This window comes from Scardinius erythrophthalmus (assembly GCF_964197995.2).
Source record: "Scardinius erythrophthalmus genome assembly, chromosome: 2".
Classification (NCBI taxonomy): Eukaryota; Metazoa; Chordata; class Actinopteri; order Cypriniformes; family Leuciscidae; genus Scardinius; species Scardinius erythrophthalmus.
This window is the reverse complement of record NC_138222.1, coordinates 53657067-53675124: the sequence shown is the minus strand read 5'-3', so window position 1 is coordinate 53675124 and position 18058 is coordinate 53657067. Positions and strand designations below refer to the sequence as shown.

Sequence of the window (18058 nt, the reverse complement as noted above, 5' to 3'; positions counted from 1 at the left end):
AAGGATTTAGCAATGGATGTTGAGACGACTGAGGTCCTTTCTCAACATTCCAATGCTGAATCCATCTGTCCCGCTCAGGGTTCGGGAGCCCGCGCTGCGGCTTCTCCCGTCCCCGAAACGGACCCGATGCTTCACTTATCTAGCTCTGAGGAGTTAGATATTGTGGGTGTCGAGGCAGAGGAATGTGTGACACCGCCATCCCATTCCCCTGCTTTTGAGGAGCTGCTGGATGTTGTGACTAGAGCGGTGGCCATGTTAAATATCGAATGCAGGAAACGGCCGTTAAAAGCAAGCTGGATGAACGTTTCCTGCAGACCCGGTCACAACCTCCACGCCGTAGTCTGCCATTTTTCCATGATCTTCACACCGAGGTGTCGAGGACATGGAATAAACCCTTCTCCTCCCGTATTTCCGGTCCCAATACCCACATATATTCAGATATAATGGGAGCGAGGGAGATGGGTTATGGGACGATGCCGCGGGTGGAGGAGACTTTCGCCTCTCATCTCTCTCCCGACGCGGCATCGTCTCTGCAGGCTCCGGCGCTCCCCACCAAGCCCTGCCGTACAACATCAGCTTTGGTGGGGAAGGCATATATGGCGGCGGGTCAGGCTGGTAGCTGCCTGCACACTATGGGGCTGCTTCAGGCATACCAGGCTGACCTGCTAAAGGAAGTGGATGAGAGTGGGGAAGTCTCCTACGACGATGTTCGAGAACTTCGTCGTGCGGTAGACGTGTCTCTCCGTGCCACCAAGGAGACGGCCCGTGCCATCGGCCGCTCTATGGCAGCACTGGTGGCTACGGAGAGGCACCTGTGGCTGACGCTAGCGGGTATCGGCGACAAGGACAGGGCTTGTCTGCTCGATGCCCCCCTCTCTCCTCGTGGCCTCTTCGGCGACGGCGTTAATAATGTCGTCGAGAGGTTTCAGGAGACGAGGAGGCAGTCAGCCGCATTCAAACAGCTGATTCCCCGCCGTCATCCCAAACCTCGCGAGCCTGCCGCCAGGGGGCAGTCTCGCGAGGGCGCCGCCTCCAGCTCCTCTCACATCCAGCAGCAGAAGGAGAGTGTTGCCTCCCGGGTACCCCCGCAAAAGGCCTGGCTCCGGAGGCAACTCGCTCGGTCGAAAGCCCCGGCTCAGAAGGCGGATCTGAGGACCGTCATTCAGGGCAGGAAGGCTTCGGCCAAGAGGCCATGACGGGATCCGCAGGCCTCAGAGGGTGTCCCCCTCCGTGTGACAATTTTAAAACTTCGCTCCACGGAGCCCTCAGGAAATCGATGTAACCAGACTCTGGTTACACCCATTTCTAACGAATGTACGGCACTATCAAACACCCTGTCTCATTCGACCCTCTTGAGGTCTGCTGAAAAAGAGAAGAAAAAGATTCAGTTACGTCCTGCCAGTAAACTGCTTCAGGTCACTGTAAAATCTGCTTTATCACCTGAGACTAGCCCAGAAAGATTCATCCCGCTTTCAGATTATTTAGACGCCTGGAAAGGCCTTCCGAATATATTGAGATGGGTTCTGGATATAGTTAAGAAGGGTTATAGGATCCAATTTAAAATTCAACCACCTCATTTTCATTGGGTGTTGCACACTTTGGTTCCTGCCGATCAAAGCCAGGTGATGGAAGATGAAGTTAATTCCCTTTTAGCAAAGGAGGCGATAGAGGTTGTCCCCGTTCGGGAGAGGGAATTCGTTTTTTATAGCCGGTACTTCATTGTTCCTAAAAAGGATGGTGGACTTCGTCCTATAATAGATCTTAGGGTTTTGAACAGATCTCTGAGGAGATTTAAGTTCAAGATGCTTACTATACCTAATATCGTTCAACAAATTAGATCCGAGGACTGGTTTGTGACGATAGATCTTAAGGATGCTTATTTTCATATTTCCATCATTCCTTATCATAGGAAGTTCCTTAGATTTGCTTATCAATATAGGGTTCTTCCTTTCGGCCTAGCCTTATCTCCTCGCACGTTCACGAAATGTATGGATGCAGCCCTGGCTCCATTGAGACTTCAGGGGATTCGCATTCTTAATTATATAGATGATTGGCTAATTCTTGCAGAGTCAGAGAGCCTGGCAATCCAACATCGAGATGTTGTTTTGCGTCATCTTCAGTGCTTGGGATTAAGACTCAATGTTAAGAAGAGTTCCTTGTGTCCCCAGCAAAGAACAACATTCCTGGGGACAGAGTGGGATTCGCAAGCCATGCGAGTCCAACTAACTCAAACTCGTATCGAGAGTATCTTAACTGAGGTCAAGACGATTAGGCTAGGTCAGGCCATCACTGTAAAACGATTTCAAAGAGTTTTGGGCCTTATGGCAGCCGCTTCAGTGGTAATTCCCTTCGGCTTGCTCCATATGAGGGCCCTGCAGTGGTGGATCAGGACCAGGGGGTTTTCCCCGAGGGGTAACCCCTTCCGCACGATTAGAGTTACGTCCAGGTGCCTACGTGCTCTAGTCAGTTGGAAAGATGTTCGGTTCCTGTCTCAAGGCCAGGTGTTGGGAACTTCGGGTCACAGAAAAATTCTGACCACGGATGCTTCCCGCACTGGCTGGGGTGCGGTTATGGAGGGCCGTTTCACCCGGGGGGTCTGGGAAGACCGCCATCTTTCTCGACATATTAATTTCCTCGAGATGATGGCAGTGTTTTTCGCCTTTAGGCATTTTCTCCCAGATCTCAGAGGCCATCATGTCCTGGTTAGGTCTGATAATGTATCTGTGGTCTCTTATATCAACCATCAGGGGGGCTTGAGGTCTCGACCTCTGTGTAAGTTAGCCCATCATATATTACTGTGGTCTAGGGACAAATTTCTCTCTGTGAGATCCATGTATATACCTGGGGTTGAGAATGTGGGAGCGGACACCCTGTCGAGGCAGGGGCCGAGGCCCGGGGAATGGAGGCTTCACCCTGAGGTGGTGAAGCTCATTTGGGAGAGATTTGGCCAGGCGGAGGTGGATTTATTCGCTTCTCATGAGAATTCTCATTGCCCGCTCTGGTTCTCTCTTTCGCACCCTGCGCCTTTGGGCCTGGATGCTATGGTACAGACGTGGCCGAGGCGACGTCTGTACGCCTTTCCCCCGGTGTCTTTGCTCCCTGGAGTTCTGGAAAGAGTAAGGAGGTATGGAGTAGATATTATTTTTGTAGCTCCATTCTGGCTGACACGGATTTGGTTTTCCGACCTGGTTAGTCTCCTGGCAGGCTCCCCATGGCAGTTACCAATTAGGGGAGATCTGTTGACTCAGGCGGCGGGCTCTTTATTCCACCCGCGTCCTGAAGATTGGAATCTTTGGGTCTGGCCCTTGAGGGGGTTTAGATCTCTTTAGTTCTAATTTCCTCTGGAACTCCTGGCTATGCAGGATAATTAAGGGAGGGTGAACCCAGTGTTTACTGCCCATTGGCTTCAGTACGGGAATTTCTACACCCTTCCGGGACCTCTCATCCATGTTCAGAGCCTCTATGGCGCATTCTGCCTCCATATGCTCTGAGGGTGGGCACGTGGGACCGTCCCATAACCTCCATTTGATCCTGTAGCTTCTTGGATGAATCCTGTTGTTGCAGGCTGACAGGTGACCCCTGGCTCCTGTCGGCGCTGCAGGGTATTTTGAAATTATAAGCTTTCTCTCATCCCCGGTCTCTATAAGACCGGAGGCTTTTAATTTTTCAGGTATTTATCCTCTGTTGCATGGACGGTGCAAGAGAGCCTGGTTTTTGGGCTTCCAAAGAAAGGAGTTTTCCCTTTAGACGGGTTAGGAGTTGAAGGAAGGACCTGCTTAGGTTATACAGGTCATATTTCAATTTTGAAGTTGCTGAGGCATCTTTCCCTTACCACACCAAATAAGGATTATGATTCTTAGTCTAATGGGATTTTGTCAACTCCTGGCGTAGCGCCTCTGAGTGTGCCAGATGTTTCACACCAGGGGCGCCTGTTCTCGGTGGGGGCTAGCTGGTACTCGTTCCCCGTAGCGTTGTATTTCGACGCAGCGGGAGTTCCCCGTAACGAAGGGGAACGTCTCGGGTTACTGGATGTAACCCTGGTTCCCCGAGAGAGGGGAACGAGACGCTGCGTCCCTTCTGCCCACCTTCGGGGCGCCCCGAGAGCAGCTGCTTTGAACCTTGTCGAAGCTGTCATTTCCTTGTTCCTGTGACCCTTATATAGCGTCCGGGTCACCGTCACATGTGACGTCATGACGCACGATGACGCGCACCAATCCAGATTGGGATAGTTGTATAGTGACTTCAGATAGCGCATGCCGAAGGCATTCCCCCGTAGCGTTGTATTTCGACGCAGCGTCTCGTTCCCCTCTCTCGGGGAACCAGGGTTACATCCAGTAACCCGAGACGTTTTGGGGCCTTCATTTTCACATAGGGCCCAACAGTAACATAAGTTACAGGGAGCCCTCCTAGTCCAAGAGCCTTGTTTAAGAGACCTTGGCTATGGGACACATACAGTATAGGTCAAAAGTTTGGAAACATTACTATTTTTAATGTTTTTGAAAGAAGTTTCTTCTGCTCATCAAGCCTGCATTTATTTGATCAAAAATACAGAACAAAAAATGTAATATTGTGATATATTATTACAATTTAAAATAATTGGTTTTCAATTTATTATACTTTCAATTATCATTTATTTTTGTGATGCAAAGCTGAATTTTCAGGATCATTACTCCAGTCTATCACATGATCCTTTAGAAATCATTCTAATATGATGATTCATTATCAAAGTTGGAAACAGTTCTGCTGCTTAATATTTTTTTCATAACCTGTGATACTTTTTTAGGATATTTGATGAATAAAAAAAAAAAAAAAAAAAAAAGAAATAAGCAATTTAAAAAAAAAAAATAGAAATCTTTTGTAACAACAATATACACTGGTCAGTAATTTGGGGTCAGTATTTTTTTTTTCTTTCTTTTTTTGAAATAAATCAATACTTTTATTCAGCAAGGATGTGTTAAATTGATAAAAAGTGATAGTAAATAAGATTTATATTATTAGAAAATATTTTTTTATTTTGAATAAATGCAGTTCTTTTTAACCTTTTATTCATCCAATGTATTAGGCAGCAGAACTGTTTACAACACTCATAATAAATCAGAATATTAGAATGATTTCTAAAGGATCATGTGATAGACTGGATGTCACATGTGACACTGAAGACTGGAGTAATGATGCTTAAAATTCAGCTTTGCATCACAGGAATAAATTATTTTTTAAAGTATATTCAAATAGACAACTATTATTTTAATATTTCACAATATTACTGTTTTTTTCTGTATTTTTGATAAAATTTTATAAGCAGCCTTGATAAGCATTAGAGACTTATTTCAAAAATATAATAAAACGTGATGTTTCCAAACTTTTGACCAGTACTGTATATTACAGCATAAATAAGCATTTGTTTTCATTGTTAATGGGTTTTCTGAACGATACTGGATCCCTGCGATGGATCATCTACGATCACCAAGTTGTTCTCAGGACCTCTAGTACAAAGATGACATTTAGTACAGACCTTAGCAGAGACTTGACCTTGGTTAGAGTAGCCCTGCGCCATTTTTCATTTTTGATAGGAATGAAAACGAGGCTATGAGGGTTAGAATCCAGTGCATTGATTGCACTGTTTTTTTAACAACAATCTGATTGTTGAGCTGACAAAACGTCTTTCCGGAAAAAACTTTCAGTAGACAAAAACTCCATAAAACAATTGTAAAAAGTTGTGAAAATTACGTGATTTAGGACCTGTACGTGTGCGTGCTATTGACTGTGTCTATCCATCCATGTTTTCAGCCGTGTTCAATTCAATTCTTCATCTAACCCTATCTATGCATGAAAACATTTTAGTTCTTGAACTGCATTTTAATACAAACTGCTTCACCTTTGCAATTTCGATTCTCAACAGCAGGGGGAGCTGAACAGACAAGTGTTATCATCAGTAAACCAGTGAAATTCTACTTCATCTGGTTCAGATAAGCTCAGTTGTGTGTTAGTCTTTTTCAAAAAACGCCGTACACTGCTTAAAAGTGAAACTTATGTTTTTTGTTTTGTTTTTTTGCGTCACCTGAACTGAGATTGGGGAGATTGTAGATACAAGACTGTGTATGGAAATCTTTCTCAGAGCTCTTAATGCATTGATCGTTTCTGTTTCCATTCTTGTAATGTGTATCTCCTGATTCTTGTCTAAACCAGTAGATGCTGTGATTTCCTTCACATCTTTCAGCGAGAACAGTACAGTGAAGATTCACAGAGTCTCCTGGGTTAAACTCATGCTCATTTACTCCAGTACTCAAGTCCACTCCTGACAAAAACTGCTTAATGTGGTGATGTCTTGTATTTACCCCTAAAATTAGAATAGGATTATACATTATATACATTATATCATTATATATATATATATATATATATATGTGTGTATGTATGTATAGGTTTTCTAGGTTTACTTACCTTTATAGTTTAAAAACAGCCCATTACCGAAAGTTATATGATCATAGTCACGAGCACCGCAGTAATAGATTCCAGTGTCTGATGGCTTTAAGTCTTTTATAATTAAAGTAAAATATTTATTTTTCTTTACAGCTGCAATCTTGTGTCGTTCTTGAAGTCTCAGTAAAACGTTGGTGTTAAAGCATCAGTATAGAGACTGAGGATGCATGTTGGAGCTTCTCCCAGAGATTGCTTGAACCAGGAGACGTAGTTCTCTTGGTCTTCAGATATCAAGCACTCTAAAGTTACAGTTTCACCTGCAGCGAAGGTCTCCAGGACTTTCTTTTGAACTACAGCAGCAGATGTGATGAAGCCTGAGAAGAAAAAGCACAAGCAGGACCATCAGAGCAGATCAGAAAAACACCCTTTCATAAATATAAGGTAAGAGGCAGCAAATCAAGGTTTGCTCTCTTCCAGAGCAAACACACCTGTCCTGAGAGTAGAAAAAATATCAGAAGTTTTAACATAGTTGAGGTCCTCTGTGCATTAGGCAACATCTTATGGAGCGTTTGTAAGACGTGTGGGTGTGAAACGCCTGGGTTTGGAGGAGTCAAGCCTTGTTTTTCTGATTTAGATGATGTCTGGTTCTGATTGGCTGTTGTCGTTTTTCCATTCAGGCTGTCTGACCCAAGACGTATAGCATGTGATGTGGCTTATCTTTCGCTCTTATGCTTATTTTTGGAGTGAATCTTGTGTAATGATCAACTGGTAATATTTAATCTTTGTGAACTCTCATTTTCAGTTTTTGACCTATTATTTTCTTTCTTACACAGCAAGCTTAGAATTAAAGACAGCTCCAGTGTTATTTGATCAACCATATTGATAACCAGTAGTGGTGCAACGGATCACTAAACTCTTTTTATTTATTACTTAAAGCCCACTTTTAAGTACTCCGATAACACAGCAAAAATTTAGCTTTTAATAATTAAACATCATTAAAGACAAGTGAACAGTCAGTAATAAAATAAGATCAAATACACAAATTACAAGCATAGATGAATACAATATAACAATGTTACAAATAAAGTAAGGTCTAGTATTCAGGTACAGAAATGTAACCGTTAAATGCAAAATAAAATATAGGCTAGTGTATAATAAAATAAAATAATATAGAATATAGTGTTCACTGTATAAATTAAATATAGATTAAACTTTGTTAAAGATGTGTTTTGTTGTGTGATTAACATTAATGACATAGACAGCAGCATTCTTAATTATTAAATAAATAATTTATAGGCTGCTGTCACTTTAAGACTTAATGAACGGATGTTTGAAAAAAATGTTTTTTTTTTTCCTTTTATTGTGACAGGACAGTATAGAGTAGACAGGAAGAGATGTGGGAGAGAGACGGGATCGGGAAAGGTCTACTAGCCGGGACTCGAACTCGGGCCGCCCGAGCGCAACGGCGCTACATGTCGGCACGCTGACCAAGAGGCACCAACACTCAACCATTCACTTTAGAAACATAACCGACTGTGTTTACAAGATTACTTGGCGAGATGGGTATTTAACATAATTCTTTGTGTATGTGTCTTTTCAAGCACAAGGACATGCGAAAGAGGAATAAATTCTGTGTTCCTGTGCTATCTGAAATGTTCCCAGGCCCGGAGTGGGTAATCGGGAGAATCGGGAGAATTCCCGGTGGGCCGCTTTACTTTTGGGCCGGTCGAGGAAAGTTTTTTTTTTTTTTTTTTTTTTTTTTTTTTTCACATTTCAATGTCACGTTAGTTACATAGGCTACACACGTTTCGCATTCTGACACCGCAGCGCGCAGCCTCTGCATGGGTTGTACCATGTGAGAGAGTTCTCCCCTCCCCTCCTATAGAGTTGGTTGGGTCCATAGTCCGTCTTTTCCAAAACGTTTTCTCAGGTAGGCTACCGCGGCACCGCCGGCGCCTACCGATAGCTGGGCCGGCCCTACCGTAACGCGTCAGGGAGGATGGATGGGAGGAAGAGGCCAGGAGGTATGGAAGCTTTGTTTCCGCCACAGAATAAAACATTTTAAAAGATAATTGCGACTTTTTATCTCACAATTGCGAGTTTACATCTCGCAATTCTGACTTTATTTCTCAGAATTGCGAGATATAAAGTCAAAATTGCGTGAAATAAAGTCGCAATTGCGTGTTATAAAGTCAGAATGAGAGACATAAAGTCAGAATTGCGTGATATAAAGTCGCAATTGTGTGTTATAAAGTCAGAATTGCGAGATATAAATTCAGAATTGTGTGAAATAAAGTCAGAATTGCAAGATATAAAGTCAGAACTGCGTGAAATAAAGTTGCAGTTGCTTATAAAGTCAGAACTGCAAGATATAGAGTCAGAATTGTGATATAAAGTCGCGTTATAAAGTCAGAATTGCGAAATATAAAGTCAGAATTGTGTGAAATAAAGTCGCAATTGCTTATAAAGTGAATTATTATTTAACCTTTACATTATTTGTTATTAATACAAACTACACAATAGTAAGAGCTGAACTGTCGCTTCATTTATCCAATTTAGAAAAAGTGCTAATTTGGAATTCCACCATGGAAAAAGTGGGCCGGTCTTGGGCCTGAAACTCCCGGGCTGAAAAGTGGCCCCACTCCGGCCCTGAATGTGCCTCTCTTTGTGTGTGTACGCTTCGGGTGTGTGTGGCTCTGTGTGTGTCTGTACACTCAGATAACAGAACGATCAAGTTCTCTTTCGCCTCTTCTTGTGCTTGAATTGTTTAAAATCACTTGAATGTGTAAATTGTCAAGAAAAAAAACACGTGCAAATGATAAACTTTCACTGTATGATGGTTAAACTTGGCAATAAATCTGCGAATCACATGTTTGGAGAACCGCGGGGCCTGATCAGAATGGATCACAGATCAGTGGTGACCCATTGCACCCCTAATAACAGTCACTGTTTCAATAACATCATACTCACAAAATGATGACTGTACATAGCCTAGTATCTATAGGAAACATTTGAATTTTGTCATAGTTCTTCTTGTAGCTCATCCAGTCATTTACTATTTCAGATAATTCATCCTGTCATGGATGTTTGACACACTTTGCATGCTTTTTATGCCTAATCGATAATGTAACCGCAAAACACGTCCACTAACATGACCTCTAACAATAGTATCCTGTAAAACATTTAAAATAATGAAATAGTGCCCCCTATGTGCAGTCACTAGAAAAACAGACTCACAACACATCCCTTTTGTCAAACTATTACAGCACATTTATATTCTCATCAGTTCCCCTAAATGTCACAATACTTCAATTTTATTTTCCTATGTTAAAAAATAAAAAGTTCCTAAACGTAAGTTAGGGAGGAGTGAGCCAATCTAATCTTTCAATCAACAGCCTGAGTAAATAAGCAGCCGCTTACCTCTCTCTAGCATCAGCTGTTCCAGTATCCCTCCACCTCCACAAACTCCACCTTCATCTCAGGTACCTTGCCCTTAAATTATAGTATCCTACATTTAGCCACTGGGGGGTATATCAGAGCTCGAGTTGAAGCTGCTTCATCGAGCCCCTCTTCAGTGGACAGCAAGCCAAATAAGTTTAACCTAATATCTTAAAGATTTTATGGGCAAATAAACTCGTTAACAGCATATTTATTTCTGCAATTGTTGTGCTCATGTGCTGTAGTAGTTTACTCAGTCTAGGCAGTTCTGTGTGTTAAGTCATGCCATTTTGGGGGGTTAAAAACAGCATTAATGCAAACATATATTTACATTTGATATTAGAAATGGGCTTTTGTAAGAATTTTGCATTGAGTAATATGGACTGAACTTCTATCGGCTGCACCTTCAGATCCATAACTTCTTAGTTCAATGATCTGTTAGCATGTTCAAGTACAATTCCCTTTTTGTATGTGGCACATTTTGAACCACTGCATGACAATTCAGAATAATATAAAGGTTCTGGAATAATCACTATGTGGTGTGTTGGTAGGTAATGCTGGTGGACAAACTCTAAACACAGCCAGATCACAGTTGTCTGTACTTTGTTTCACTGCAATAAGATGATGTATGGAAACTTTTACCCACAGAGACCTAAGCGCGCTTCAGGTTGTTTGTTTGTTCTATGTTACTTTCAGAAACAAAGGGTGACCGCAACCTAAGCTCTGTGGATTGAATTCATTGTCTTGACATTGACTAGTGGCAAAGTCGGTTTCCGAAACCATTAGTCAACATGTGAAAGGAACTAACGTGTGGTATGCATGCAGTTGCAGACCTTAACAGTGCATTGTGAAAAAAGTTAGCCTTTAACACATAATAATAAAAATAAGACAAAGTATTATATTAAAGCTCAATATGACAGTTAAATAATGGTGCTTGCACAGAAGCAAAGGAATCAAGTTTCAGTTCTGCACAGTGGTAAAAACTGTATAATGCATTAAGAGAAATATTGTTGAAAAGTCTGTAAAAATAGGTCCCAATGTACTGTGTTAATTTGAAGTGTAAATTGAACATATTGATTTTTCACAGGTGTTTACCTGTTTTTCGAATTACGCATTGCATTGTGTTGTGTTTTAGGGTTAATGAGCTTGGCCTGGGAAATGATACCATAGGGGAACAGTAACATTCCCTGAAAGCCAACAGAAATACATTTAAAATGTTTTTTTGGTTTGTTTGTTTGTTTGTTTGTTTTTGTTAAAATAAGGCTGTCAATACACTACATCTGAATGCAAGCAGATGAGTTATATACAACCATTGTGGTCTTGAATTTAGTTTCGTTTTTCACTACTTTTTTATAATAATAATAATAATTATTATTATTATTACTATTATTATTATTATCAGCATCTTAATTTAAAAGTTTTTTTGTATTTTCATTACTGTTTCATAATTAAATTCTCAAGTATATATATTTTATTAAAGTTATTGCCATGTGTTGACTTGTCACCTCACTCATAAACAAGGGGTATTTTGTCTGTGGTTCTGGAAAGTGTGAAAGGTCTGTAGTGTGAATGTGTGGTTTAGCTGCAGTGAGGGATGTGAGAGATAAGCCAGAGGTCAGTCTGGTGAGACTGTGATGCACTTGTGCGATAGTCCTTTTGTAGTAATAAACGGAAAAAGAAGCAGGCCTGCAGTTTATAGTTTTCAGGTTTTTGAACTCCTTTAAACAGCAGAGATGTACACGGGTCAATCTGATCTTTAATTGCAACTCTACAAGAATGCTTATGCTGCAGACCTCAGAAGACTTCTGTGTGAAATATGCTTTGCATTTAATTTTTAAATAGTGTAATCAAATAATTGTATATTAAGAATGTTTACCTCATGGTGTTGTGTTACATGCTGATCAGTATCTGTGACAACAAAGAGACGTTTTTGCCAGATTTTGTTTTCCAATATAATTTGTTAAATACACTTGCTGATTTGTTAACAGTTATTTGCCATTTACACAATACGTGAAAGCATTCACACTGGAATTAAATATCTTGAACTGAATAGATGTACTGTTAACTTTTTCCTGTGTTTTTCTGATCTTAACAAAGAACAGTGTGAGAGGAATGATGATGATGAGAATAACAACAATACCACCACAAATAAAGGTCAGTGTATAAAAGATGTTTCCAGGACAGTATTTTGCAGAAATCGAACTCCTCTTAAGATCTATTAAACTAAATCACATTTTAACATTTAAACAGTGTCTAGATAAAGCATCATTGTTTTCAGTGGCGCAACGCTCCTCTCTATGCAATAAATAAAGAATTTAAATATACGAGTCATTTAGAAAATCAACGCAACTTCTTGTTGCAGTCTGGAAATCATAAGGTTGTATGTCTGTACTTTGCAAAAAAATCAGATTTTTTAAATATAATAGCATACATAATGTGGGCAAGCAGTTCCTCTACAATATGCTGTTGATAAAGAAAGATTACCTGTAATGTCCAGGTTTGTTCCATCTATGTGAACACCCGATTGTGCCAACCACAGTAGTACAGACCAGAATCAGAAATATCCACATCTAAAATTCTTAGGGAGCTGTTTCTGCTGTTCAGAGACATCACATGACGGTCTGGTTGAAAACCATTTAAATATGTTGGCACTACTTCAATATCGTAAGGTAACATCATGTATACAATAGTAAGAGGTACAGCACTGTTTGTTTGCTTGAACCAGTGCATGTTTTTTCCAATATTTAAGGTGTGTTGACACCAGATAGTGACATTATCTCCTGGTTGAGCTGACATATTGGTTGTCTGAGATGCTGTAGCTGTGAACAAACCTAAAATCCACAGAGGGATAACAAATAACTTCATATTAATATTTAGAACACATAAATTGATGACATGTATCTCACACCTATATGTTTACTATTTAATCCAGAATTATTCATTCCTATCTTGCATGACTGTAGCAATTATAGTGCAGTAATGCTTACCCATGCCACAGATCAGCGGCGCTGAAATGATTATATGAACCATTGCTGTACTGAATCAGACTAGAACCAACCAGGAAATTAAGATGAGGAAATCAATGTGCTTTATTTATATATGAGGGGGTGTGGCTTATGCCAACACCAAACTATGACAAACATGTCAATCAACAGGCAACTTCACAGCACATATTGCCAATTCAAAACAAGAAATTTCATTATTGATCAGATATATTGATTTTATGTTTTGTTTACTGCTTTAGCTCCCCATAGTTTCCCCATAGCACTTTTGAGAATACATTTTTCCAAATCAAATTTACAAAGAACTAAAAAGCATCTTTGACACTTATGTATGAACATGTCTTTAATTGATAATTTCTGAATTATATTATACATTTTACATGATACATTTTACCTAACCCACAAATTGTTAAACTTGATCTTATCCCGACTTTAATTCTCTGAAGGCCCAGGGTTTGATGGAGCATGTCGGAACATCAGCTTTCTGCCTAACCATTTTACCTCCGATAATTAATAAATTAAAAAATAAACAGTGATATTGTTCAGGTGTTGATAATAAACCATTGTTAATTTACAAATAATAAGTTTGAGGTTTGTTTTATATTTCAAGTAGTGTCCGTGTACACAACAGTTGAGTCCTCAGTATGTCTTCCTGCCGCTTTGGATCTCTTGTTTGAGAAATACACCGCAGCATATTCTACTGAATCATTTTCCTGCAAAGAAGCAGAAATGTCTTTCAAAATTCTAATCAGAAATTCTAAAAAGAACTTATCATATGACGTCTTAGATTTTATTCTCAAGCCTGTTTTTCTTATTTTTAGCCCAAAATAAATAATACAGCCAAAAAAAAAGAGCAACAGTTCACGTCCAATAGCCAACAGAATTAGAAATAATATTGTTTAATCAGAATCAAAACAATTGTTAATACCACCAGCACAAAAATATATTTTTTCTTTAATGCGCAACAAATGTTGACGTTTGTTGACAACTAAATTAACTAAATGGCAGAACACATGCAAATGTATTGTTGGCAAAATCAAAAGCATTTCTACCCAACATGGAGAAGCATAGCAGTAATTCATTTCCAATCAATTCATTAATGTCATCTTGTTCTTTATAAAAGGGTCAAAGAAACCAGTGTGATCTGAGAGAGAATCAGTGTCTCACTAAGAGTACAATGAAAGTGATTTTAGAAAGAAACAGAACTAAAACAGAGATTTGCTTGTTCTCATTTCTACTTTGAGATGTTTTGAATTAGTTTTATTTAGCCTGTAATATAATCGAAGTCGGTGAGTTTACCTTGTCATCGTTCTGTTGTGTTTGACATTCAGCGGCTATCACAAAGCACAGAAAAAGTCAGTCAGTTGCTGTTGAGAATACATTTTTTGAAGAATGAATTCCACATTGGTGATTCATTTTATATTTGTGATTTCATTTGTGATTGATCTGTTTAAATGTGTAAATATTTTACCTTTTTTATGCTTCTGCCTTTTATGTTGCCTGATAATTGCCAAAAGGAGAGGAATAATACATGTAAAAAAAATGATGCTACCAAATAGGAGAGTCAGCATGAAGAAAATGTCTCTAGAACACTCCTCAGACACAGGCGATTTCTCATCATCTGTAAAAAAAGTGGACATTTCAATTTTACAATATTTATTACACCACTTATTCCACAAAGAACACATCTTGTATAATATTTTTTCCCCATGAATTTACTAGAGAGATATTAATCACCTGCAGTTTCAACTTAATATGGAAAGTAAAATAATAAACATACCCTTTTTTGAGGTTCCTTTGCCATTTTTCTCTGAATTGAAAACAGTTGGCCAGTGTGAGTCACTTACCATTGTGGCATTTACAATGGTATCTAAACTGAGGTGTTTTTCAACATGTGCTATTTATGACAAAATGAGAAAAAGAGCTATAAACATTATATAAACATGAGAGTATATTGAGATTCAAAAAGATTACCTTTCACTTCAAGCCTGGTTCCATTGCCAAATTTAATGTAATATCCCGTAGCTCCACAAAAATAGAAGCCAGAATCAGAAATATTTGCACGCTTAATTGTTAGGGTTGTGCTTTTGCTGAACAGATTCATGGCAATTTGGTCTTTTGTGAAAGTGTTGAAATAATTTGGTTCTACCGTCTGAAGACTCTCAGTGTATAGCATGCGCACAATAGTAATCGGCACATCACCGTCTGTTTGTTTGAACCAGTACAGGTTTCCAGAAACACGGATAGCATGTGCACACCACATAGTGACATTTTCTCCTGGCTGAGCATTCATACTTGCTATAGAAAACATTACTTGGAGAAAACCTGAAAAACATAAAAAGAAAAAAGAAAAGAAGTAAAGCCATAGTACACCACAAAACATAATTTTTACATTAAAATCTCTCCCCATTTTAATAACTCTCCAAAGATTTCATTACATGTCTCCCATCATAGAAATGTAGTTTACAGTAGATAAATCTTACCAGTCCCAAAGAGCAATAACGCTGCAGTTGAAATATGTAACATTTGTGCACTGAGTCAAACCAGAGCTGAAGAGGAAATTAAGTGGGCGATATCAATGTGTTTTATACATAAGAAGGAGGAGTGGCTTTTACCCCTCAGAGAACATAATCAAATACAAAATATGTACTGATGAAGGCACCATGTTAAGTCTTCTTTTATTCAGTGCTCTGAAAATGTTTGGGATTTCCTGAATGAATTAAATCTGCAAATAAATAATCAATAAATAATATATATAGACCTATTTTTTCTGCTATTGCATCTATACACGAGATTAGTGATGGCATTTGGTTAACTATTTGCCTAAAGGAACCCACTGTGTACCTTAGGCCTTGTCCACACTACGTTTTCATTTGAAAATGCATCTTTTTCTCCCCGATTTGGCCTTCTGTTCACACTGAGACAGCATTTTTATGAATGAAAACTGAGCTTTTTGAAATTGCTCTCCAAAGTGGATAAATTTGAAAAAGGTGTTTTCACATTGTAGTGTGGACTGTGAAAACAGAGGTATTTGAAACCGATGACATCTAGTAATGAGACGCATATTGTACCGATAGATACAATAAATACCGACCAGGATGCATGTGTCACACAAGGTTGAAGGAAGAACAAGAAGGTGATGATCAAGTTGATCATCTTATAATCCATGATCTTAATAATCCACTTTAAAGGCAATCCAAACAGGTGGGCAAACAAAACACAACCTCTAACATAGATGTGACCAGACAAATGAACACTGAAAAGGCTGCAAAGCAAATGAGGGAAATAATTACAAACACCTGTGATGATAATTGAAACTACATGAGAACTAAACAGTGGCGGGAAACTGAACAAAGGAACACATGTGACTGAAAATAAACTAAAAGTCCATGAAAATGAAACTAACCAAACAGAACCGTGACAGCGTCAGTGAACGGTGAGATTTTTTTTTTTGCTAAATAAAATAATCCTGCCAGAACAATTGCATGATAGCTTTATTAAGTCTTGCTCCGTCTGTATCATCTCAGTGAGCTTTTACGAGGGTTTACGCATGCACAGTAAGATGAATTTAGCGTTTCCCGATGTTTCAGTGTGGACGAGAAACTTTTGGAAAATGGTTGAAAATGCTAGTGTGGGCGGAGAGAGTTTTGAAATGTATCCGGATTAATATAGACGTAGCCTTAAAGTCCAGTTTGCAAGCCTGCTGAACTAAATATGATGTCCCAGTCAATGATGTGCATTGGTTCTTCAGTAGCAGCATGTGAGCTTCCAAATGCCCATTGCAAGTCAACTGAAAGTAGGCCTACCTTTATCAGTATGCATTACATGTTCATAATTTTGCACTCTTATTTGCACTTTTTTTTTTTACCAAGCCATTGTATTACAAATGTGGGTTCAAGTTAAAGCGTCTAATTAGCAAGTCTGAGTAGATTTGCCATCCCTCACTGTAGCCCCCTAGTGGTTTTCAAAATCATAGCCAGCACCCTCCTTTTGCTGGATGGTGGGTGGGTCTATAAGATTGCACACTTGGTTGATGCTAATGCAGATGCTAATGCAAAATGTTTCTTATAACATCTACAGAATGCTTTGCACCACTAAAATTACCCATTGTGAGGTATCATGCAGAAATTTGAATTACTCAAGTTATGATGTTTCAGGCTATTCGAAAAGATAAAAGGAATTTTGGCAAGACATGTCTGTTTGAGATATTTACCGTAAAGTCAGTTCACTCAAAGACACTGCACTACACGGGTGTTTATGGCAGATGCCACACTCGTGGTCTTGTGATGCACGTGTGTGTGTGAAGCCACAAGGCTATCGGTCTAGTGCATGTGAGTGATTTTTGTTGTGGTCATTATAGATCTGAGCAGTGTAATTTAGTTCTTCATTAATGTTTTAATGGAGCTCGATTAATATCAGACCCACCTGACAATATTGCCGAAAGATGTTTGACATTCACACATTTACACGCTGTCAGATCGCAGTTTCATGTTGGTGGGATCAAGAAACACTTACTTAAGAACTTAAGAAGGTCAAGTTACCGCATGACCAGCAGAAAACCACAACTAGCACACTGCCTTTGTCTTTTACATTTTCTAGAAGTACTTTTCCAGAAACATACTTCTTTCAAACCTATTTAAATTGCACATGTAAACAGTCTTTACTGACGGCGGCAACTGGTTTTACTCATGAGCAATTATGTCTCAGAAGTAAAAAAGTATATAATATGAAAACAAGTCTGTAGGAAAAGGTCAGTGGGGGAAAAAATCTGGTTCAGCACTTTTTTGACAAACACAGCACATCCGCTCACATCGTTCATTGCTTCTCTGGTGATGTTCATTTAGTCATCACTCACCTGTTTTATACTCGTTTAGAAATAGGATAAATCCATCCAGATATGATCAACTTTGGAGTTTTCTTTCTCTTTCTAATTGGTGAGTTGAACTGTCTTTAATGTCAAAACTTAAAAGTTTTTTACTTTAGCTACTTAAGCTAAACAATTTTTGCTTGTTATTTTTCATGTTTCTTTTAGGTCTTACTGCAACACACCTGAATAACCCACCAGTGTTTGCTAAACCGGGAGAAACAATTCATTTACCTTGCGTTTACCAGAGCCAAATAGCCATGCACTTCTCATGGTACAAGCATGAACCTGGACAGAATCCCAAGCTACTCTCCACCAGTTACAAGTATGATCA

General features: G+C 39.4%; 2 protein-coding genes and 1 pseudogene across 4 annotated transcripts; all 3 read right to left on the bottom strand.

Annotated features, from left to right (window-relative positions):
- Positions 1–3260: 3260 nt before the first annotated feature.
- LOC308705156 lies at positions 3261–11739 on the bottom strand (annotated as a pseudogene). Its single transcript has 5 exons — positions 11735–11739; positions 6909–6913; positions 6442–6794; positions 6059–6337; positions 3261–3595 (listed from the first exon to the last, which is right to left on the bottom strand). The product of its transcript is annotated as an uncharacterized misc_RNA (transcript).
- Positions 11740–11748: 9 nt separating this feature from the next.
- On the bottom strand, positions 11749–12888 carry LOC308705148 (uncharacterized protein; the record flags this gene model as incomplete). Its single annotated transcript, XM_081390031.1, has 4 exons — positions 11749–11766; positions 11925–12073; positions 12393–12689; positions 12846–12888. 4 exons carry the CDS (start codon positions 12886–12888, stop codon positions 11749–11751), a joined length of 507 nt encoding a protein of 168 aa, XP_081246157.1.
- A 37-nt stretch (positions 12889–12925) lies between these two features.
- On the bottom strand, positions 12926–16094 carry LOC308681022 (uncharacterized protein). 2 transcript variants are annotated; one of them, XM_081349544.1, is made up of 6 exons: positions 15955–16094; positions 14835–15185; positions 14641–14757; positions 14332–14481; positions 14160–14194; positions 12926–13573 (listed from the first exon to the last, which is right to left on the bottom strand). In XM_081349544.1, the coding sequence occupies exons 1-6, from the start codon at positions 15962–15964 to the stop codon at positions 13466–13468; spliced, it is 771 nt and encodes a 256-aa protein (XP_081205670.1). In that variant the 5' UTR covers positions 15965–16094; the 3' UTR covers positions 12926–13465. The 2 variants fall into 2 exon arrangements, with proteins under 2 accessions (XP_081205670.1, XP_081205669.1); XM_081349543.1 differs by lacking the exon at positions 15955–16094 and adding an exon at positions 15344–15411 and having other exon boundaries at positions 13193–13573.
- Positions 16095–18058: the final 1964 nt, after the last annotated feature.